This window comes from Adiantum capillus-veneris, chromosome 26, assembly GCF_014529385.1.
Source record: "Adiantum capillus-veneris isolate H3 chromosome 26, ASM1452938v2, whole genome shotgun sequence".
Classification (NCBI taxonomy): Eukaryota; Viridiplantae; Streptophyta; class Polypodiopsida; order Polypodiales; family Pteridaceae; genus Adiantum; species Adiantum capillus-veneris.
Window position 1 is genome coordinate 40,621,038 of NC_140956.1, and position 24,899 is coordinate 40,645,936.

Here is a 24,899-nt window from a genome sequence, read left to right on the forward strand (position 1 = left end):
ACGTAACCGAAGTCCAGTTGGGCGTGTCGATTCCTAATTGTGTTTTTGAAGAGTGACAAGAAACCCAAGAAAGAAGGGCTTGTCCAGCCTCCCCTTGTTTCTCTTTTCACTCATTGAGAGCGGACCGTGCACTTAGCGGCCGACCAATCGATGTGAGGTGGAAAAAAGTAACCTTGGTGTGAGCGCAAGGCCGCCTAGGGGTGCGCCCGCGGGAAAGAGAAGAGCTCGGGTACGAGAAGATCCTTCTCTCACACAGATTGCAAGCTAAAGAAAGAACCTCAAGAATCTCAAGACCCCCAAGAACCCAAGTTGCTCGTGAACTTCAAAACCTAAGATCTCAGTGTATGGTCATCACCCGAGGCGGAATGGATACTTTGCATGAAGGTGATGAGCATGAAGGAGGTGAAGAAGAATTTTCCCCACCAGGAATTTTTTCCGACCCTCCCCCTTTCCCATCTACGCCACGGTTTGCACCAAATCCTATGGAGGCTGTGGTCAAGTCCATGATGTATATGATGCTACAACAAGAGGCGCAACATGCCACCTTTGATCGCGAGCGCGAGCAAGCGCACTTAGCAGCCGAAGAAAGAAGAGTAGCCATGGAGCGTGAGCATGAGCAAGCGCGCATGGCCGCCGAAGAAAGACGAGCGGCCTTGGAATTAGGACGTGAGGCGTAGAGAGATCAACGCATGTAAGAGTTGGTCTTACAGTTACTCACCTCGAAGTCCGAGCCACTCAAGGACGTGGGCGAATTATCAGGTAGTTGAGATTCAGACTCCAACAACCTCGTCACAAAGAAGTTGACATTTAGTAAGTATGACGGTAAGATAAGACACTAATGTTATTCATTCTTGGTTGCATCAATTTAATGCTTATTTTGCGACAACTAAAAAGACAGGGAATAGCAAAGTTTTGACGGCAGCCATGTATCTTGCCGGTGATGCCATTAATTGGTATCAAGCGTGGCAAGAGGAGCAATTGGCCGCGCACCTAGAGGAAGCTGTTGCTAAATGGACTATTTTCTTATTTTCTCGAGTAATTTCTTTTTATTGAAATTAGGATATTTAAAGATGTGCACTTGAACCGTAAGGTTAGGAACTCTAGATATACTAGAATTATTAAAAGCCATCATGATGGGTGACATTAAGCATAGGGAAGGGGTTTTACCTATTTGGTAGGAGAGACCGGGAAACGAATATTCCTGATGCTAATTTGATGGGGTGACGAGAGCATCGAAAAGGGAATATCTCGTTGGTCTAACTGGAAACCCGAACTGGAAAGAGGAATACACGGAAAGATGCAAGCACAAGAATAAAGATGGGTTCTGAGAAGCTTTTCTTAAAAAGCGGAATATGTTAACGAGTTTTCCGGAAAGAGCAGACGCTTTTCCGCGAGGAATCTATGTCTACATTGCATTTGTGCATGTGGTTGCATCCAGGGACGCCTGGGAAGTGCTGTGAAAAGCATTGTTTTTTACTTATAAGGTTTTATTGAGTTTTTGGGCAGGTTCAGACCAATTTTAAAATATGCCGGCCGCCCACTTGATAGGTGGGCAGCCACTTGGAAAATAAAGCAACAAAACCAGCCAGCGAATTCTCTCTCCCTATTTCGGGTTGAACAGCACAAACAAAAAAAACCGCCGCGATCTCTACGCGGGCAGCCTCCACTCAGTTATTCTTGTCATGGCTAGGGAGCTATAAAAGCATCCCATGCCCTCGCTCAGAGGAAGGAGTTGCCAGCACCAGCAAGAGAAGACTTTGCCGCCAGAAGACGCAAGAGATCGCGAGATGCGTAGCACGGACGTACACGGATGTTGCTTTTCCCACGCAAGAGTGACAGGTATCTATTGTGGATTCGCCATACGAATTGTTGTCCCGTGTTTGTGTATGTTTGCAGGTACTTCATCGCAAAGGAGAAGCGGGAAGGCTTCGGCCTACGCTTGGGAATTTCGGGAACGGAATTCAAAACTTGTCTGCGGAGTCCCGACTCCGAGTACAGACGGAAAAAGGATTGAGAGCTTGTCTCTCGTATTTCCCTTACGGGAAGGAACGACCATCGAGTTAGAGAATTAAAACGGAGGGGTTTTCCGGTTCTTGTGCTTGTAAAAAGATTCTTCCTAATAAAGGATTCTCTTTAAGGGGGGAGACCAGCCCATCTTCTGGTCCCAAATACTGTGTCGAACTTCTCCCTCAACTCTGTTTAGTTGAAAGATTATTTATTTTTCATCTTGTTGATTATTCGTGTGCGGAGCGCTCCTGTTTGTGACAGTGGTATCAAAGCTCGGATTCCTCTCTTTCTCTGCAAAGAAGGACGATTCCAGGAAGGAACGAGAAGAACCATGACAAGCCACGGAAGAACCGTTGAAGACGAACTTCAGCAAGTGCGAGCCCAACTCGCAGAATTGCAACAACTCATTTCGTTGCCGGCTGTCCAAAAGGCTTTGGACGGAATAAAGAAGCCGCAAGGAACGGATGCCGATGGGCGTCCGGAAAATCCTGTTAATGGAAGTAACCCGCAGGTGGATGGTGCGGAAAGAGGTGTCGAAACGCACAAGGGATCTCCGGATCAGGACAAACGGCCTTCCAAGAGCAAGGGCCAAGAAAAAGAACTTTCTCTGCTTAACGAAAGCAAGGATGTCTCTATCTCTTCTCCATCATACTCTCCTGACTATATTACTACATCTACTTCTCATACAGTATCTAAATCTTCTCCCAAGAAGAAAACTCCTACTACTTCATTACATACTACTAAAGAGAAGCCCCAGTTCAAGAGGGATAACTGCAGACGTCACCGCAAGATGCGGATTTTCAAATCCGGTCACAAGGATGTGAAGTTTGATAACTACACAGGACGGAGAGATATCTCCAAGGCACTATCTTTCATCAGGCAGTTTGAAGTTGCTTTTGCCAACGGAAACTTCACTGGAAAATCCAAGTTGCGTCATGTTGGGATGCATCTCAAGGAGACTGCAAGCAACTGGTGGCTAGCCAAAATTCTAGAAGGTACTCAAACCAAAACCTGGGCTCAATTCAAAGTTGAATTCTATGAATAATTTCTTCCACCTGATTTCGAGAAGGACATTTGGAAGGAATGGGATTGGCTCGCCTAGAAGGAACAAGAGAAAGTTACGGCTTATGTTGACAAGTTTTGGTCGGTTCTTCTAAAAGTTACGCCTTTTATGAAGATTTCCAACAAGGAAAAGATGCGAAAGTTTGAAGCAAGTCTTCAACCACCGCTTCGGAAGAGCATGAAGGTGTACCCACACGACACCCTTCAACGAATGATGGAGTCGGCAATCATTGCCGAGAATTTACATTCCACTGGAACCCCCAGACGGATGGAACATAGCACATACCGTGCAAGGCAAAGAGCGGTCTATGATGACCATGGCAACCAAGGCAAAAAGCGTTCCCCAGAGGACCCGGATGAGTCTAAGAAGCCAGAGGGTACCGGAAAACGGCTTAAGTATCTCACGCCGAACCAAGTACAAACCTTCAAAGAACAAGGAAGGTGCTTCTACTGTGGTGAAAAAGGACATATGAAGCCCGACTTCCCTGTTCGGCAGCAACGGCAGGAACAAGCATCTTCGAAGAAGGAACAATCGAAGAAGGAACCCGCTCCACCGAGCTTGAATTCCATTCCTGATGTGCAAGGGAATACAGAAACCGAGGAAGGGAAGCGTCAGCTCCTTAAAGGCTGGGGATCTGTGAATAACCAGCGGGTGTTAATCCTCTACGATCCTGGATCGACAGACAACTTCATCTCACTGGAAACTGCAGAACGCTCGGGCCTTACACCGGCTCAGCTTGAAACTCCGGTCACTTCCGGATCGGCATTCGAGGGGTTGACCACCAATGCAACTCTCGTGCAAGGACGACTCAATCTCCAAATTGGTGAATACAAGGACCGTGAATGCTTTTTGATGGCACCTATCGAGGGATGTGATAACATCTTGGGTATGCCATGGCATTAGCATAATCAACCGGTCCCAGATTATGTAGAAAAGACTCTTACTTTTGAGCATGAGGGCAAGAACATTAAAAATTTTGCTGATGCAAGGAATTGGCTATTCCCTATTGTAAGCCATATCTTCATTCAGAAGGAAATAAAGAAGTGCATTTCTGCTTACTTGATTTTCGCACATGAAAGAGATAAAACTAACGAGGGTTCGCTCTCTAGTTTGCAAATTAAATGTTTTCAATTTCAAAGATTGTTTCATGGATACTCTACCAGACAAGCTACCTGCGGAACGTCCGGAAGATCATCGCATTGATCTCGTACCAGGTAGCTCTCCCCCAAACCTACCCCCTTATCGGGTTAGTCTTGCTCAACAAAAGGAAATTTTGAAGCAAGTCAACGAGCTTCTTGAAAAAGGTCTAGTACGACCAAGTACTTCGCCTTACCGCTCTCGAGTTCTATTGGTGCACAAGAAAGACGTCACGTTTCGAATGTGCATAGATTATCGATCTCTAAACAAGATCACTATCAAGAATCGCTTTCCGATACCCCGGATTGATGATATTCTCGATAAGTTGCAGGGAGCAAGCATCTTTAGTCACATTGACTTAAAAAGCGGGTATCATCAGATACGCATAGCCCCTGAAGATGTCCATAAGACTACCTTTTGCACAACTTTTTGACTTTATGAGTTTTTGGTAATGCCGTTTGGCTTGACCAATGCTCTTGCCACATTCAATCGAATGATGGATCGAATTTTCAGCCCACACCGAGCTTTCATAGGAGTGTTCTTTGATGACATACTCGTCTTTTCAAAGACCGAGAAGGAACATCGAAAGCACTTGGATATCGTGTTTCAGGAATTGCAAAAGCATGAGTTGCATGTGAATGCAAGGAAGAGTGAGTTCTTCCTCACTGAGATATAATATCTCGGCCATATAGTCTCACACAACCAAGTGAAAATGGATCCCGCAAAGATCCAAGCCATGCAAGATTGGCCAACTCCCACTACGGTACATGATGTACGAAGTTTTTTGGGATTGTGTTCTTACTATCGGAGGTTTATCCGAGGCTTTGTTCAAGTAGCGGGACCACTTCATGACCTAACAAGGAAAAAGATCCCTTTCCGGTGTAGATCGAGACAACAAGGTGCCTTTGGTAGGCTAAAGTACCTATTAAGCCATGGACCTATTTTGATAGTGCCAGACTTAAGGTGAAACCGGCCTGTTTAATCCAAAAAGGGCAGTAGACCTTAGACTTAAACCTTATTTGCTCTCACCCATTTAATTTGTCGCCCACTTTACCTGTACTTTCAAGACACAACAAAGGGGAAAGGGATACAGGTTGCTAGATTGCACCTGTATGAGAAGACCGACACCAGATTGGCCCCTAAATAGGCGCCCCTTTCGGTATTTCTTTATTCTTTAAAAGAGGGAATAAATGATGTGGTTCCCTACAAGCTGCCCCGCACAACCTTGGCTGAATTTCAACTGTTCTGGCTCGATTTCGGCAGCATAACTGTACTAGGACCCTTCACAGTCAATATTCCCACGCATTGGATGACTTTCCCGACGCATACGGACACTTTGCAAAACCTGGCGAGAATCTGCAGCACGCTGAATTCTCTGTTTTCTGCCCCGAAAATGCGCCAGATCACCTGTACAACGGTCCCCTTGCGTCCCCACACTCCTGGGGGTATTAGGGTCCGTTTAGGGCCAAAACCCTAAACCTGCAAAAATACACAGCAGGCTGCAATTCACTGTTTCGGGCTCCGTTTTGCGTGCCGGTCGCATCCGTAGCAAGTCCTCGAGCTCCCGCACCTGTAGGGCTACTTGCCCTTTGAATCGGACGAGATTTCGCATGTGAAACCTCTCCGAATCACCTGTACCTGCGGGGGATTATCCGCTAGCTAATCCAGTACCTGTGCAAGAGGCTCTTGCCTCGGCAATCACGCATGAACCCACACAACTGTACATTGGTCAATTGAAAAGCCCACTAGAGGGGCATAACATACTGCCATAGGGGAGAGAGAGGGCAGTGCGTAGCGTGCAGGGCATCACTCCTAGCACCGCACTGTACATAAGAGGGAAAGGAAGCACTCCATAGCTCTCAACCTGTGACAAATTGCAAATGAAGGCCTCTCCCAGCTTAAAAAATCAGCGCCCATTTTTCTGCATGAGGCAGGTTCATGAAAAACTGCCACTTGGCGCTTTTACAAGCATTTTCCCGTTTCGGGTTCGCCGCTTAAAAATATCTCAACCGACACGTCAGTTGACTTCGCGGCAGAGTACTAAAATGTTCCCCTTGTCATTCCGGAGGTAATGACGCGAACACATTTTCAAGTCCCAAAATAGCAGTTCTCTAAATTTTAGGAGATGTTGCCATTGTATCTTTCTAGGTCATCCGACCCTCTTTGTAGACTGCAGCCACACCAAGAACTGAAATGTAGCCTCTGTAGCAAAGGATTCCACTTTGGCTAGTCAATGACCCCACTTTGGCTAACCATAGTCCTTGTCCAACCTTAGTGCTCTCTTGCCCTCAGGCCTGGACTCCCTCTGAACAGTTCCACACTAGCTATGCAATGCAGGGCAGTTAGATTTCCCAAGGGGTGTTTCCAAAAAGTGAAAGTAAATAAATAATAAGAAAGAAATCAACAAAAAGGATAGATAGTAGTCAGACGCTGGTGACAAAAGGAAACCATTCGAGGTTCACTGCGATGCTTCTGGTGATTGCATCGATGCAATGCTTAACCAAGAAGTTATGATTGCAGACGACTTAAGGATGCAGAATTGCATACCTCGATCTACGAGAAGGAACTTATGGCTATGATCCATGCCATAAGTTCCTTCTCGATCTACGAGAAGGAACTTATGGCTATGATCCATGCCTTGTCCACCTGGAAGCATTATCTTCTAGGAGCGGATTTTGTGATCAAAACCGATCACCAGAGTTTGTGGTATTTTCTTACGCAACGGAAATTATCTGAGAAGCAAATGAGATGGGCCAACTTTTTGTCCATGTTTCACTTCCAAATCCTCCATACGGCTGGGAGTAAGAATGTGGCTGCAGACGCATTGTCTAGACGGCCTAGGGTGAATGCAGTTACTTCTGTGTATCGCCAAGAATTGGAATCACTTCCAGAGTTGTATCCGAATAACTCAGACTTCTCCTCCACTTGGAATAAGTTACAAAACGGAGAGGATGAATATTCCTATTCTATTCGAGATGGTTACCTCTATCACCACCAAGCAATTTGTGTAGCAGAACCATTGAGAAAGAAAATCATGGAAGAAGCACATGCTTCACCATATGCAGGTCATTGGGGAATTCTCCCTACGACCTTAGCATTGGAAAGATATTTCTTTTGACCAAGCCTTAAAGCAGACATTGATCAATATGTCACGGAATGCTTGGTTTGCCAAAAAGTAAAGTATGATCGGCATAAGACGCCTGGGTTACTCCAACTTTACCTGTGCCTGATCAACCCTGGGAGAGTATTGCCATGAAAGACTCAAACTGGAAATGATGCGATCTGGACTATCGTGGACAGATTTAGCAAGCAAGCTCACTTTATTCCAATTAAAAAAACAATCAAAGCAGACCATATGGCTAGAATTTTTCTAGCACAGATCTTTAAGCATAATGGGCTGCCCAAGTCTATTGTGAGTGATCGAGATCCTCACATGACAAGCAACTTTTGGCGTGCCTTGTTTGATAACCTTGGCACGAAGTTGAATTTTTCTTCTGTATATCATCCTCAAACGGATGGGCAGAGTGAGATCGCTGATTCAACAGTATTGGATATGCTGAAATCTTATGTGTCCGAAAGACAGTCTGACTTGGAGAAGTATTTGCCCCTTGTTGAGTATGCATATAACAATACCGTGCATTCGTCTACAGGGAAAGCACCTTTTGAGATTCTCTATGGTAAGCCTTTGCTTCCACCGATCCTCGTCACTAAGGATAAGACTTTCGCAACAGATGAGTTTGTCCGGGATTTGGACACAGCTTACAAGCAAGTTAAGAGAGCAATTTTGTGCTCTCAAGAAAAACATAAGAAAGTTGCAGACAAGCACAAAAGGAATCTGGACTTAACAGTCGGTCAATTAGTCTTACTCAAGTTTGAGAAGACAAGACTAAAGAAACAAGCGACTCATAAAGGGAAAGTGGTAAAACTTTCCAATCACTATTATGGGCCGTTTAAGATGATCGACCAAGTGAACGATGTGACGTTCCAATTAGACTTACCATCTAATTGGAAGATCCACAATGCTTCCATGTTAGTTTACTCCGGCCATACCGCCTCTTAGTCAACCTATTGCTGAAGAACCTTCTGAGGTTGAGGAAACGGAAGAAATACTCCAATTGGAGCAGATCATTCATCATCAGGAACGGCCACTTACGTCTGGGAAGATTACACGGAAGTATTTGGTAAAGTTTGAGAATTATTCTACTCTAGATGCTCAGTGGTGGATGACCGAGCAAGAATTAGCATCCTATTCCAAGATTCCAAAAGGATATGTATAAGCACTACAGTTGAGGACAATTGTTTAGAAGCCAAAGGGATGTTGCTAAATGGACTACTTTCTTATTTTCTCAAGTAATTTCTTTTTATTGAAATTAGGATATTTAAAGATGTGCACTTGAACCGTAAGGTTAAGAACTGTAGATCTACTAGAATTATTAAAAGCCATCAAGAACGGAAAACTCTGATGCGTCATATGATGGGTGACATTAAGCATCGTGAAGGGATTTTACCGTTAGTTCGGTAGGAGAGACCGGGAAACGAATATTCCTGATGCGTCACGTGATGGGGTGATGGGAGCATCGGAAAGGGAATATCTCGTTGGTCTGGCAGGAAACCCGAACTGGAAAGAGGAATACGCGGAAGAACAGACGCTTCTTCGCGATGAATCTATGTCTGCATTGCATTTGTGCATGTGGTTGCATCCAGGGACGCTTGGGAAGTGCTGTGAAAAGCATTGTTTTTAACTTATAAGGTTTTATTGAGTTTTTGGGCAGGATCAGACCAATTTTAAAATATGCAGACTGCCCACTTAATAAATAAGGTTTTGTTTACAGTTCAACAAACTGCCTTCCGTAGGAAATTTGTCGTGTCTCCTCTTTTAGGATGTGATATGCTTTTGGGCATTTGATGGTTTCGTGAGCATAACCCTCTCATTGATCAGGAGGACAATACTCTCATATTAAATGCCAAAAGTGACTCTCCTATGATCATTCGTGCTGAGAAGGGTGTGCATTTTTTGCCTCTCATTTCTCATGTGCAGGCAAAGCGTGAATTACGACGAGGAGCACAAGTGGCATTCATCTATGCCTCTCCAATTCAGGCTCCAGATAGGTAGTCAGCTTTGTTTACCAAGTTTAAGCATCTCTTTTTGCAAGATGATCTTCCACCTCGTTTCCCACCCAAGCAGCCGGAGGACCATCGCATTGAGCTCACGGAGGGGGCACAACCTGTCAGTAAGGATCCCTACCGTTTGAATACGACTCAAGAAGAAGAGTTAGAGCGGTAACTCACGGAGTTGGTGGCCAGAGGATTCATACGTCCAAGTGTAAGTCCTTTTGTTGCTCCTATTTTGTTTGTCCGCAAGAAAGATGGTTCGTCTCGTTTGTGTGTTGATTACAGGGCATTGAACAAGATGACCGTCAAGAACAAGTTTCCGATGCCTCGCATTGAGTATATCCTCGATAGGCTCAATAGGGCAAAGGTTTTCAGTAAGGTCGATCTCAAGAGTGGATACCATTAGGTAAGGGTATTCAAAGGCGACATCTTCAAGACCGCTTTTCACACAGAGCAAGGGCAATGGGAGTATGTAGTCATGCCTTTTGGATTAACAGGTGTCGTGGGTACATTTAACCGTCTCATGGTACGCCGTTTTGGCGATATGGTTGGTGTATGTGTGTTCATCTTTCTTGATAATATTCTCATTTCTTTTGCATCGTGGGAACAACATGAAAAGCATGTAGAAAGGGTATTAACTCGTTTGGACGAGTGCCAGCTGTACATTGCAGCTAAGATTGTTGCACCATGGGTTGTTTATCTCAAAGTTCACCACTTGTCCAACCTATGCAAATATTAGTACTTGAGGTCCTCCACCCATCCAAGTCAAGCCCCATTAAATTGAGACAATTGAGAAACAAGATTAGCCAATTGTTTAGTGTAGACTTGATTGACACTCATCCCATTGGCTATGGTGGAGTTATAGTATTCATATCCTCGAGTATTTTGTGTAATGGAGAATATAACGTCTGAATTTTTTCTCACTGAGGTTACTTATCTAGGTTATATCATTTCTGCAGAAGGCGTCAAGCTAGATCCCACGAAGGTGGAACAGGTACGTAATTGGGATTTGCCCAAAACTGCATATGATGTGCGTTCTTTTCTTGGTTTATGTCAAGCATATAGTTCGCACATAGAGAATTTTGCACGCATTGCCGCACCCATAACAGATGTTTGAAAGGGGTAAAGACTCACCGACGCCGCGTGGATTTGCCCGAAGCAGTCATTGAGGCTTTCAAAGCTCTCAAGGTTGCGGTGACAAAAGCGTCGTGCTTATCCTTGCCTCTTGGGATGACCCCTTTGAGGTATGGACGGATGCGAGCAATGTCGCCATAGGCGCTGTGCTTCAGCAGCATGGCCATCCAATTGCATTCCTTAGTTGGAAGCTAAATAGTGCAGAAAAGAACTATTGAGTTTATGATAAAGAACTTTTGTCTGTCATTCACTCTCTTAAGCATTGGAAGCATTTTTTGTATGGTAGAGAGCTCACAGTTCGCACAAATCACCAAGCCCTCAAGTGGCTCCAGTCTATGCCTAGTGCACATTGAAGTGATCGCCAAGCACGTTGGTCACAATTTTTTGAGCAATTTGGAGGTTTGATCGAGTATGTGCCTGGAAAAGCTAACCCTGTTGCACATGCGTTAAGTCACAAAGGACAGATTTTGGCTCTTGAGTCACGATCCACAGTTTCTCTTCAGGGTGTGTCTTTGGACAGCATGAAGAACCAATACGCAGAGTCAGAGTTTAGTAAGCAATGGTTGCAGGCTCTTGCTTCCCAAGGGCCAAGCAACTATCTCATTCATGATGGTTTGTTATATTTTCGTCACCGTCTATGTGTGTTGCCTTCTCTCAGGACAACCGTATTGCACGATGCACATGACTCCCTCACGAGTGGGCACAGGGGAATGAACACCACTTTAGAAAAAATAGAAAGAGTCTTTTATTGGCCTAAAACGCGAACGGATGTGTTTCATTATGTCACACAGTGTACTATTTGTCAAAAGGTAAAAGCTCCTCGAGGTAAGCAGCAAGGCCTCTTGCTTCCTCTGCCTATTCCCGATGGACCTTTCCAAGATATTTTCATGGATTTTGTGACTAACCTTCCACCTAGTTTGCATTCAAGGAGCACTCAATGTTTGACAATTGTTGATCGTTTCATCAAGTTTTGCATGTTGATTCCTTGTAAGGCCACAATCACCGCACAAGATGTGGCGCGGTTGTTCATTAAGCATTGGTACCCCCTCTGTGGTTTGCCAAAATCGATTGTTTCAAATAGGGATGTTAAGTTCACGTCCAATTTTTGGCGCGCAATCTTTGAAAATTTTGGCACTAAGTTAAATTTTTCATCGGCTTTTCATCTACAGTCAGATGGTTAGACAGAGATTTACAATCAGTTGGCTTTTGATGTTTTAAAGTCATATGTGCATGATCAGCAGTCTCATTGGGAGCTCTATCTCCCATTGGTTTAGGCTATTTTGTAAGACTCTTATTCCTCTGCCATTGGTCGAACTCCGTATGAGGCAGCTTTTGGCCATCCATTCCAGTCACTTTTAAGTCGCTTGGTCAGTCAAATGCCTGATGCCAATGCTGAAAGTCAGTCATTGGATGAGATTTCTGAGAGTGTGAAGCTTCGGCTTAGCAAGGCTCAAGAGTCTTACTCACGCCAGGCTAACAAGCATCGTCAGGATGTTTCGATCAAGGAAGGGGATTGGGTGTACTTAAGAATCATGAAGCAACGTATTAGCAAGCTAGAAAGAAGTGTCCAAAGTTGTCTTTCAAAATGTATCGTCCATTTCCTGTCATTAAAAAAATAAATGAGGTTTCTATGAAATTGCAATTGCCTAACTCATGGTCAATACACAACGTTTTTCATGTTTCTTGATTGAAAGTGTTTCAAGAAACACCTCTGAAGGACATTTCCGAAGAAGAAGAGCCGGAGATCATCGATGAAGCAGAAGTCATGGAGCAGGAGCAATTGTTGTTGCATCGGTTTCGTCATGGTTCAGAGAAACAAGTGAGAGTACCTTTTGAAGTTCAAGGATCGACGAACCCACAAAGCAGTGTGGGTCGACGAAGAGTTTTTCAAAGATTACCCAACATTGTAGGTCGACTACAAGGAAGCCATGCAGCTCGGTACCAATACCTCACTTTAAAAAGGAGAGGATGTCACGTGCACATCTAACCCTATGTGCATGTGGACAAGCTAGTTCAAGTCAAGGGTTCATATCGTCTTAGAAAGTGTTCTAGCACCTTTGTGAGCTTGTGCGCACGCCGTGCATGACCAGACACTTACAATAGTTGCATTTCCTCTTGTTGCAGACAACATGATCATCAGCATTACCATCAGGAGCATTTTACAGTGCACAAAACCTATTTTCTCTATTTTAGCCATTTTTCACTTATTATTAATAAGTGACTTTGTTGGGAAACTAGGTAGGGCAAATTTGCTAAGTTAATATATAAGGAAACTTGCACTCACTTAGTAGAAGCAGAAGAAGAAAGGAGAGCACAGGCAAACACTTGCAGCAGGCTCCCTTCTCAAGCAAGAACCTCCACAACCCTGGCGTTTATCAACAACTACAACACAGCGTTTTCAGCCTGCACAGTAGACAGCGTTTTCAGCAAGCAAGAGCCGTTTCTGTCCCAACAAATCAGCGTTTTCTGCCCTACCACAACAGCGTTTTGTAGCAGACAATCCAGCGTTTTCAGCAGGTCAAAAACAGCCCCTGCTGTCCAGCGTTTTCAATAGACAAGGCAGCATTTCCAACCCGGAGGAAGTTAGCATTTTCAGCCAGCCGTCGTCGCCGTCGTCTCCGACCTAGATCCTCATTGCATCATTGCGTCAAGAACTTGCATCAGTATCTGGTATCAGATTTGTGCAATCAATAGCATAGACTTCTCTCGCCATCAAGAGAGGGGCCCTTGGAGGAGGGTTTGACAACTTTTATGGTGTCGTATTCTTCTCTCTCTATCTCTCAGCCTCAGTACTTTCATTCACAGTGTTCTTCCACTTTGTTTGTGATCATTTGCACTCTCTCATTAAAGGAACGGAAGGCTCTCCCTTCTGTAAGTGGTATCAGAGCCATGAAGGGATTAGTATCTCCTAATTTCACCAATTCGATCCTTAGCCTCTCTCTTCTACTCTCCTTTTGAATACAGAATCGTGATGCCCCGCTCGAGGGCTATTCATCTGTATGTACAGTTATGTGGGTTCAAACTTCATGCGTGTATGCCGAGGCAAGAGCCTCTTGTTCAGGTACTAGATTAGCTAATCGCTAATCCCTCGCAGGTACAAGTAGGTCGATTCCACGGTCTTAAATGGAGGGGCTTCAATACGATGCAACCTAAAATGCCAATGCAAGTTCCTAATGACAAATTAATGAACTCTAATGCTAATTAGGCTTCCAATTAGCCAGTGAGTAGTGGCCCAAGAGTCTTTAACTCAAGAACATGCTCATGCTAGCCAATGGAATACTAATTAGGCATGAGATAGGTGCACAAGAGCGGAATCATCGCGCTACATAGTGCAAGGGAGAAGGCAAGCTTTCCATTAAAGCTTCATCACCTGCACCAACTACTCTCACACACACTGTAGAGCTCACAATGAGTAAAAATCAGTTCCCCTCTCAATTTGGGCGCCCCCTCTTGCTGCTGGACTTGGCAAATTGACCTCGAGCCGCCATGTGTCCACTTTGCCTCTGTTGAGTTAGTTTCCTAGTATCCACCAACCTATAAGTGTCATGCAGGGCCTAAATGACTTTGAACTGCCCACAAGTCTTCATCAGTGATGAGTTCACCACCTCCCCCTATGCAAAGACAATTGCAGGGATTTTGTGCAAGGATAAGGCAGAGGATCTTGAGTTCTGGAAGGAGCTCAAGAGTCTAGAGTCCTCTAGACGCACAGGTAAAACCGGTGGTTCATTTGCTTCGAGTTCCGGATGGCATGGATCCTTGCATTGGCAAGATTTATGAGGCAATGGACCGCATGATTGAGCAGCTTGCACAACTTGAGCCGAACGCAGAGCGGTATGAGGAGATCCATGCGCTTTGCAGCTCAAGGTGGAATTCATATGCCTCTCCTTTACACGGGGCAGCGTACATGGTGGATCCAGAGTTCCAAGGTGCAGGGCAAGAGACAGATAGGGAAGTCATGAACAATTTACAAAGATCTTAAACAAGATGGTTCTAGACAGAGATGGTCGACGCATTGTCAGAGATCAGTTGAGACAGTACAAAGAGATGCGAGGGTCATTTGGCAGTCCAGATGCTCAGATTGATCGCAGGAAGATAGGTTCAGTGCTATGGTGGGAGGACTATGGCTATGATGGCCCTGAGCTTCAGAGATTGGCGATCCGTATTCTCAGCCAGTCAGTTAGTACCTCATGCTTGGAGCAATTGTGGAGTACCTTTAGCCACATTGCTTCCAAGAAGAGGAATCGGCTTAGAGTGGAGAAGGCTAATGATCTTGTCTTCGTCAGCGCAAATTTGAAAATGCTTTGCAAGAGTACAGACAAACAGACAGATCCTTTTACACAGTGGGAGATGGAGCAAGAGGCTCCTCAGGTAGGTGGAGATGCACATCCACCAACACCAGGTACTTCATCTGTGGCTAAGATTGAGCCGGACCTAGAGCTCGATGACGAGGAATGGGAGGATGTGCATGATTTACAGCCGGCTACTACGGATTGGGAGGCCTCTCAGGCTAGTGGCTCTTGAGTTTTTGCCATTTATCCTTACCTTTTTGTATGGCTGCTTGAGCCTTGCCCTCTTTGCCATTTGTAGCTACTAGCATCTTTATGGTATTTGTCACCTTCAGTCTTTTGGTACTGTTTGCCCCCCTTTGTTTTTTCTGTAGCACCTTGGCGGCCCTTGAGGCTTGTTAGCCATAATTAATTCCAAAGTGTTATCTCTGACTACTACTCTTGCAATTATTTGAGAGCAATGTGTATGGGCATTGTGTTTGCTCAATGTTGTATATGTGTTATGTACTCTGGGCGCCGCACATCCCAATCAAGTCATGATAAGGTTGAATGGTCTTCGAATCGTGTTTTTTGTGGGTATTAGAGTCAAAGGACTCTAGTACTACTTGTATTCAAACACATAACGCTAAAAAAAACAATATTTGGGTGTTTTTTTAGCCTCCCGTTCCGGGCCCGTTCCCGTTCCACAGGGAGGCCCGTCGCCGTTCCCGTTCCGCGTTCCGGGTAACTCTGTTAGCACCGAATATTTCAAGAGTTAGCGACGAATCAACAGGTTGAATCTGGTGTGGTGCGGACTGCACAAGAGGGGAATTACGCCGCTCCTTTGTCACATGTTACCTCAATGGAATAAAGTCACTAATTTCTTCTCAGATTTCAAGAATACTGACGGGTAGAAAGTACTTTGCTAAATGACTTTACGTAAAGAAGTATTTTGAAATGGGAATTCCTAAAATGGATCTGTTACATGTGCTCTCTCATGCGTGTCTTGCTTGAATGCGTGTTTGAAAGGCGAAATGACTACAGCATTTTGTCTTGTTCACCTAAGGAGAGATGTGGATATGACAGTAGATCAAGGCATTCGTGAAAAGATCAGCACGGTCTGGATGTGATTTCTAAATAAGTTACAATGATCATGATTCTCATCTAAGATCTCGACGTGGATAGTGATGTGAATGTAATGTGAATATCCAGTGATTGTCATCTTCGTGAAAGTGTTGGATATATGTGTTCTAGTACGTCGTTACTTAGGGCCAGTGTTTGCCGAACTAGTTTTTGTCCTTTATCTGTTTTGTAGGCGTAATCGAGAGTGATTACAATTCTTTCAAGAGGGGGGTATGTCACAAAGTGATGACGTGGCGTTGCTCCTGCTGCCTCTTCTACCAATTAGTGCTAGTCTAAGTTTGCTTATATACAAACCTACTCAATTTGCCCTACCTACTTTCCAACAAAAGTCACTTAAAAATAATAAGTGAAAAATGTCAAAAATAGGGAAAATAGGCTAAAATCACTAGAAAATTCCCCTGAAGGATTCTGATGGATTCTGATGGGTATGCTTATGATCATGTTGTGTGCAACCAGAGGATATGCATCTACACTAAGTGACTGAGCATGCACGGTCTACGAATAGACTCACAAAAGTACCAGATTACTTCTAATCTAGACTGACTAGACTGACTGAACCCTTGTCGTGCTGTAGCTTGTCCACGGACACATAGGGTTGGATGTGTCACGTGACAAAAGTGGGCCGGCAAGGAGCACTTCGCAGGATCACAAGAGTTATTGGCGGACTCTACGGACGCCATACAGCTCGATACCAATACCTCACCTTGAAAAGGGGGGGGATGCCACGTGCACATCTAACCCTATGTGCACGTGGACAGGTTGTTCCTACTTCTAGCCTCTAGGGTTTAGGTAGCCTAGGATGTCACGTGCGCACTTCACTTGCGCCACGTGGACATGCTTCTGCCATAGTCTAGCGTCAGTCTTAGCGTAGGACCTAGCCTGGCACCTTGTGAGCCTCTAGTAGGACGTGCATATCCAGGCCGGTCATAGTTGCATGCCCTCTCTTGCACAGTACAGCCATTTCAACATGAGCATTTTCCAGAGCATAGAACCCGTTTTGCCAAAGTACATATTTTTCACTTATTTATTAATAAGTGACTTTTGTTGGTAAGATAGGTAGGGCAAATTGTTAAGAAACTATAAAAGAAACCCATTGGGCACTCCGTAGAGGGAAAGGAGGCAGCAGAGGGTGGTGCACCAAGTGTTGCACCCGGCAGGTGGTCTCTCTCACAACAGTACCCCAACAACACTAGCGTTTTTGGAGCAAATTTCAACCATCAGCGTTTTTGCAGCAGTACCATCCCTTTAGCCTTGTCGCATCCCCGATTCCATTCCCGGCAGATCCTCGCCGAAAAGCCATCTATCGTGTCAGATTTCAATTTTCAGCATTAGCGTTTTTCAGCCTTGACACCGTCGTTGTCGACACCATCGTCGTCGTCGACATCGTCATCGTCATCGCAAGTCCTGGACTTGACGACAACCCATCGTCGTCATCGTCATAGTCCCATCGCCGTCATCGTCCTTGTCACGACACAGTACCGTATTTTCAGCCCTTACATCAGCACCAGTTTTCAGCCTTTCAGATCAGCCAGTGTTTTCAGTTTTCAGCCCTTAGTACCCGCGCGCAACAGTCGCCATCGCCACACAGCAGTTGTCGTCGCCACGACCATCGTCATTGTCATCAACATAGTCCCAGATTTCAGCAGATTCTTAGCAATAGCAGATTTCAGCCCTAGCATTTTCAGATTTCAGCCCTAGCCTCGCGTCGTCGTCGTCAAGGCGACATCGTCGTGTTCGTGACGGTCGCCATTGTCGTCAGCATCATCGTCGTCGTCGACATCATTGTCTTCGACATAGACGTGCAGTACCCGTCGTCAACATCATCGTCTTCAACATAGACCAGCAGTACCTGTCGCAGACCTCCCCGTCTTCGACATAGACCAACAGGACTTGTTGTCGACATCATCGTCTTCGACATAGACCAGCAGTACCCATCGCAGACCTCCCCGTCTTCGACATAGACCAGTAGTACTCGTCGTCGACATCATTGTCTTCGACATAGAACCTCAGTACCCTCCAGGGCCTCAGTACCCAGTACCCAGCATCAGTAGTATCAGTATCCATTAGCATCAACATCTCAATACTTCGTTATTGTACTAGCATTTGTGCAAGAATAAAGAAAGTACTTGCTCTGACAACAGAGCAAGGGGGCCCTTGAGGGTTGGGACCCGACATCCCTGTGTCGTCTCTTTTCTCTCTCATCTCTCTCTATCATTCAGTTCAGTTCAGTGCAGTTCTTTCAAGTGAAGTATAAAGTATCCCTTGTGTTTGTGCGCGGAGTACTAGATTCGAGCAAAATCCTTTTTCTCTTCCACTGCACCTGACATAGAAAGTGTTCAAGCAACCTTGTGAGCCTATACGCGGGCCATGCATGTCCAGGCATTTAGAGTAGCTGTGTACCCTCTGATTGCGCAACCCGAGATCATCAACATCATGACCCAATACCTAGCATGAGCATTCTCCACCGCATGGACCCGGTTTCACGACTGCACGTGAAACACCTCTTATAAGGTCATTTATTTTAATAAGTGATTTTATTCCAGAATCCTGGGGGCATCCTTATAGCTTCTCGACCCAGCATATTTTAATAAGGAGGCCCAGGGCGCTCAGTAGAAGCAGAAGAAGCACGACACAAGGAGGTCGGTCGTCTGCTGCACCTCAGGCATCCTAGCATTTTCTCAAGGAGAACCAACGTTTTCAGTTTTCAGCCCTTAGCCTCATGAGACCCGCAGTATCCATTGCAGATCCTCGCCATCACGACCCTAGCACCCATTTCAGCCTAGTGTTTTCAGTTTTCAGCACATGCCATCCAGCATTTTGCAGATTCAACGCAGATCAGCCAGCGTTTTCTTATTTTCAGCCATAAGCAGTCAGTGTTTTTGCATTCTCAGCCCTTGCCGGCCTCCGCAGTAGCAGACCAGCCCTTGCCTCGCAAGAGAAGTAGATCCACAGCCTTGGATCTTAGCAATCTCAGATTTCAGCCTTGACACCGTCGTCGTCGTCACATCGTCGTCGTCGTCGTCGTCGACATCATCGTCGTCGTTGACATCGTTGTCGTCAAGCACCACAGCATCTAGAAGCATTGTATTAGACTTTGTGCAAACTAAAGCAAATACCTCTCTAGCAATAGAGAGGGGGGTTTGGGACCCCATCTGGTGTCGTCTCTCTCTCTCTCTCTCTCTCTCTCTCTCTCCTCTCTCTCTCTCTCTCTCTCTCTCTCTCTCTCTCGCACTCTCTTGCACTCTCACTCAGTTTGCATTCCACTATCTTGTTTTGGTCATTGCACATTCTCTTGTCAAGTCAAGGAAGGCTCTCCCTTCCCGTCAGTAAAAGGAACCTTTAGCACCCCACTGATCGCTCATCCTGAGCCATACACCATCATTCACTTCCGCTGCACATTACAGCCTCACCGGACTTCAAATCCGAACCTGGCTTCTTCAGCAATTTCTCCAAATATGCTCTTGTTCTCCACACTTATGAATATCACCTCCTTCTTGGATCTCTCAACAATGCACACTCTACAAGTGGCATCAGTACTGACCAGGCTTGACAATAACGGGTAAAGGAACGCTACCAAAGGGCCAAGACCTCTAGACACCAGAAGGACCTCATAACGTTGGGTATACCCACAAAGAAGCCCTCTCTCCCTAGATCTAGGTAGGAAATCCAGGAGATGACATCCAAAACTAACACCCCTAATTTATTCGTAAAGCAATGCTTCCCTTCAACTTTCTTGACCAGTACTGACCAAGCTTGACAATAACGGGTAAAGGAACGCTACCAAAGGGCCAAGACCTCTAGACACCAGAAGGACCTCAAAACGCTGGGCATACACACAAAGAAGCCCTCTCTCCCTAGATCTAGGCAAGAAATCAAGGAGATGATGTCCAAAACTAACACCCCTAATTTATCCGTAAAGCAATGCTTGTTTGATCCAAGAACTCAAGAAAGTGCAAGGAAAGCTTGTAGCCACTAAGCAATTTTTTTGCATTTTGAGCCCACAGACATAGCGCTCCATCCCCGTATTCGTTACAACACCTCATATCAACCTCTTTCAATTGTTGTCGTTGTATATTCGATCAATCACCCCGTCCATTTCGAGTCCCAGCTACCATTTTACATTTGTTCATTTAGTCTTATAGGGATGACAAAGAAGATATCACAGGTGTACATTGATATGTATGTCTCATAGGCTGAGTTCCACCTCTAGAAGACGTTATTAAAATCTCTATCTCTCTCTCTCTCTCTCTCTCTCTCTCTCTCTCTCTCAAATAAATAATGCAGGAACAAAGTTTCACCTGCACCCACTATGGTTGATATGGAGCCTACAAAACCATACACTTCAGCTGGCTTGGCACCTTGCTTGCTCCGATCTCCCTCCCCTTCTCCTACGATAAAAACAGAGGCTCTCTCTCTTGACACCGAGAGAGTTCGTCGAGAGCTCGCGACAGAAGAAGAAGAGTCAGCCGCCATCAGCTTAGTTTAAACAACAAACCTGTCTCAACAACTATGTTCAAGCTTGTTTATAGGGGAAATTCCCTTCTAATTTGTGAAAATTCCCAGTAGACGCGGCCGAATCTTGTTTAATGGTTTATTAGTGGGAATCGTGAAAGATCCCTTGTGGCAAGAGATAGGGGTGCAGTTGGCGACCAATGGGGGAGGTAAGGCGAGGGCCGTGAGGCGGTATCGGCAGCAAGGCCGAGGCGACGATCGAATGTCTGAGAACGCAAGGTTGTAGCGCGAGGCTAGGTCAGTGCGATTTTATTTTTTTTGTGTCATTGAATGACTGCGCTGATGTTTGCAGCACCGCAAGGTTGCTCCCCTGGTTAGCGCATCTTCATGTGAGTATTCCCAAAACACGCATTTTGGTTGGATTGTTCAAGATTTTCTAATCTTTATTCCTTTTTGACAATTGAGATCCAGTTTGGAGTGCTTAGCATCTAATTTGTCAAAACTTACCTCCCACAAAAGGCAATTATGAGCCTCCAAAATTCTAGTTTTATCATCTTGTATTGATAAACAATCAGTCTTCTTATAGAAAGCTGTAATTTTTTCTATCTTCGAAGAAATTTAATCTCACAACCAAAGGTATTTTGGAAAATTTGAAGGGCATTTTGAGAATTTATGACAAAATATAGGGGGGTACTTTGGGAATTCTTGAAATTTGACAGGTATTTTGGGAAATTCTGCAAATTAGAGGGGTATTTTGGTAATTTTCCCTTGTTTATATTAGAACTTGTGTGTGTGCGTGTGCGTGTGTATGTGGACGCGCGCGTGTGTGTGGTTGTTTTACTTTTATAAATGAACACACCAAGGAACAAGACGTTCAAAAGACGACCGACTAAAGATGTTTAGGGAAAGATTAGGATAGAAACAACTCAGTCTTTGATTCATAACTGTACAGCATAATAAAAATGAAATATCATTCCAAATGAGTTTATACAAAGGTATCAGAACTGTCCCAGTTGAATCATCAAATGTTTTCAAAGTCAGACTGCAACAAGCTAAACCTTTTTTAAGCCAAGATAGAGTTCTCACCTGCATCCATATAGTCAAGACAACAGATATGTTAGACTTGGCTACGTATGGCAGGCTTCAAAGAATCTGTCAATGTATGTAATCCCCCCCCCATCCATAATCAGCTCTGTTTATGTAATTTCCCACCCTTAAAATGTGTTCCAATGTCAAGCCCTTCAAAGCCAGAATCAACTAGGATTATCACTTGACCAAGCTAGCCATATCCAGAGACCGGGCAAAATCAGAAGAATGTATTGTAGACCAAATCACTTAACCCGCCAGAACTTTAGCAGAATCTGTAATAGGCATGTTTACCCAGCAGCATATACTTAAGTATCAAAACGGAATCTTTATCAGTAGCACTTGGATTAATTCTCCAAGTTTTCCCAACACTATCATATTTCAATAAGTAATCATTCAATATCTTGATAACCTGAGAAGTAATCTATCAAAGCAAAACAAGCTAGGGCAAAACAAATATCACTTATCAGTCAAGATCAACTATATAACTGCTATCTTGAGTCCTTTCCCAAACAGACCACAAAGTAACTTGGTGTCGGTTTATGATTCTCTATATAACCCACCAGAATGTGAACCATAACATTTCGGCAAAATAACCAGTAATTCCACCAGGCTTTCAACACCAGATCAACTAGGGTTATCATTCAACCTATTTTTAGGAGAGAGTTAGGTCTTGGAGCGAGCTCAACGAAGCGAGCTTTTTTTTTTTTTTAAAGGATTGTTGTCCCTACCTCCCCTTCCTCCTCTCGATGCCCATGTGCTTCCTCCTCTTCCCTTGCTCCTCCTCCTCCAACATCCTCCACCTCCTCTCTCCATCTACTCATATAATTGCCTTCCCTTCCTCCAGCAACCCGCCTCCCTTCCACGAGGTCCTCCACTCCCTTGTTCCTCTCTCTTTTCCTATCACTCTATACTCATGCCTCCCCCCCCCCCCCCCCTCTCTCTCTCTCTCTCTCTCCACTAGACTCACCCTCCTTGTCTCTCACACAACCGAGATCACGCAACTCATTAGACACGACTAGATTCATTTAGACATGGATACAGCCTATGCATGTGCTTGGCACGAAGATGGCTTTCTACAGAGAGCATCTCCTTGAGCTTACAGAGGATGGTTTTGTGATCATACCTGCCTACATGAACACTCATCTATCCCATGGATTACGATGTGTTATTCAAAAGATGCACACATCATCACATCACTTAGAGGTGTGCGGCGAGAAGATTGAGAGTACCATCAGAGGTTAGGGTTGTGTTGTGTGTGTGCGTGTGTGTGTGTTAGTGTGCGTGTGTGTGTGTTGTGTGTGTGAGGGAGAGAGAGAGAGGGGGGGGGGGGGGGGGGGGGGGGGGGGGGGGGGGGGGGGGGGGACCTACAGAGCCCTACACATGAATCATCTCTATCACGGATGTTGGCACCTATTGTTCATAAGCATGAGGCACATCTTGCGCGTACATGGGACACATGCGCGCATCATCGCATCAATAGATACTGAGCTGTGCAGATTAGAGGAGTACCAACAGAGGCTAGGGTTGAGAGAGAGTGAGGTGTGGGCAGGGGGGGGGGGGGGGGGGGCGGGGGGGGAGGTAGAGAGGAGAGAGGGAGAGAGAGAGAGAGAGAGTGGGAGTGAGAGGAGGAGAGATGAGAGGGAGAGGAGAGAGATGGAGGAGATAGGGAAGATATGGAGGGAGGAAAAGAGAGAGAGAGAGAGAGAGGAGAGAGAGAGAGAGATTTGGGGAGGGGGGGTGGGGGGGGGTGTTAGAAATTGTGAGAGGGAGAGAGAGGGGAGAGGAGGGGAATGCCTTCTTTTTTTTTTCTTGAAAAGAGGATAGAGTGGGGGGAAAAGGGGGTGTTTTTTTTTCTTTTTTTTCCTAAAGCACCCCCTTCCCCCCCACTCTTCCCCTCTTTATAATAAATAGAAGAAAAAGAGAGAAGAAGGTATCCCCCCCCCCCCCCCCCCCCTCCCCTCTCACAATTTCTACCCCCTCCTCCCCCCCCCCCCCCCCCCCCCCACCCCCCACCCCCCCCCCCCCACCCCCCCAATCTCTCTCGCTCTCTCTCTCTCTCTCTCTCTCTCTCTCTCTCTCTCTCTCTCTCTCTCTCTTCTCTCCCTCTCCCCCCCCAGCCCCCAGCCACACCTCGCTGCTCTCAACCCTAGCCTCTGATGGTACTCCTCTAAATTTGCCAACCTCAATCTCTAACTGATGTGATGATGTGTGTATCTGTCCAATAACACATCGTAATCCATAGGATAGATGAGTGTTCAGTCAGGCGGGTCTGGTCACAAAACCATCCTCTGTAAGCTCAAGGAGATGCTCTATGTAGAAAGACCTCTTTGTGCCATGCACAACCATAGGCTCTATCCATGTCCTCCTAGTGTCTAGCTGAATCAAGTCCTCTCTGATGAGCTGAGTGACCTCGGTCCGTGTGAGAGACAAGGAGGGTGTTTCCAGTCACATGGAAAGGGGTAATCTACCCATGTCAAAGAGAGAGAGAGAGAGAGAGAGAGAGAGGGAAGATATGGAGGGAGGGAAAGAAGTAGAAGAAGAAGAAGAGGATTTAAACATCGTAGGAAACTATCCCAAGAGACCTCAACTACTTGAGTTGAACTCAAGATTGTTATTCAAGAGGGAAATGGCATAACCAATCTACCACACTTGGCTAATAGAAAGGTTATACCATTTTCCTCTTTTTATTAACACACACCCGAGAAGAAGAGGATTTTAACACACCCACACACACACCCGAGAAGAAGAGGATTTTAACATCGTAGGAAACTATCCCAAGAGACCTCAAAGATACGAGAGTTAAACTCAAGACTTGTTATTCAAGAGGGAATTGGGATAACCAATCTACCACACTTGGGTGATAGAAAGGTTATACCATTTCCCTCTTTCTATTAGCGCGTGCACACACGCACACACACACACACACACACACACACACACAGAAGAGAGGAGGGTATGGGGAGATAAAGATGAGGGATGGAGAGAGAGAGAAGTAAGAGGGGAGGGGCGGATGAGAGAGAGAGAGAGAGAGAGAGAGAGAGAGAGGAGATGCCAGTAGAGGGGATGGGTTAGAGGGATCATGAGAGGGAGAGAGGGGGAGGGGGGGAGAGAGAAAAGGGAAGGGGCCAACTGAGAGTGAGAGTGAGAGTGAGTGAGTGAGAGAGAGAGAGAGGCGCGGGGAAGGGGAGGGTTGATAGAGAGAGAAGAGGTGAGGGGAGAAAGAGAGAGAGGGGGGGGATCACACACACACAGAAGGAGGAGGAGGTTCTTGGCTACTCCACTGGAGGGAGGGACGGAAATGGGCTATGGTGGTAGGATTAGGGGTGGCACATATGGTGGTAGTAAGTTAGCACCACTAACCACCAGTGGTGGGCTAAGTTGGTGGTGGCAATGGGTCCTAAGGGGTGGCAATGGAAGGTAGTGGTGGTGGGATGAAAAAAAAAAAGCTCTCTCCAAAGCTCGCTCCGTTGAGCTCAGTCCATAACCGCCCCCTATTT

At 45.5% G+C, this 24,899-nt stretch overlaps 1 protein-coding gene across 1 annotated transcript in view; it reads right to left on the reverse strand.

Moving 5' to 3' along the window:
• LOC147423310 (phosphatidylinositol N-acetylglucosaminyltransferase subunit P-like) overlaps positions 1 to 20,446 on the reverse strand; it is a 77,129-nt gene extending 56,683 nt beyond the window's left edge. Inside the window, exon 1 of the mRNA XM_086502097.1 lies at positions 20,160 to 20,446. Within this exon, the coding sequence (XP_086358223.1) occupies positions 20,160 to 20,334 (175 nt within the window). The 5' untranslated portion in view covers positions 20,335 to 20,446. The remainder of the gene's footprint in view (positions 1 to 20,159) is intronic.
• Between the last annotated feature and the right edge of the window lie 4,453 nt (positions 20,447 to 24,899).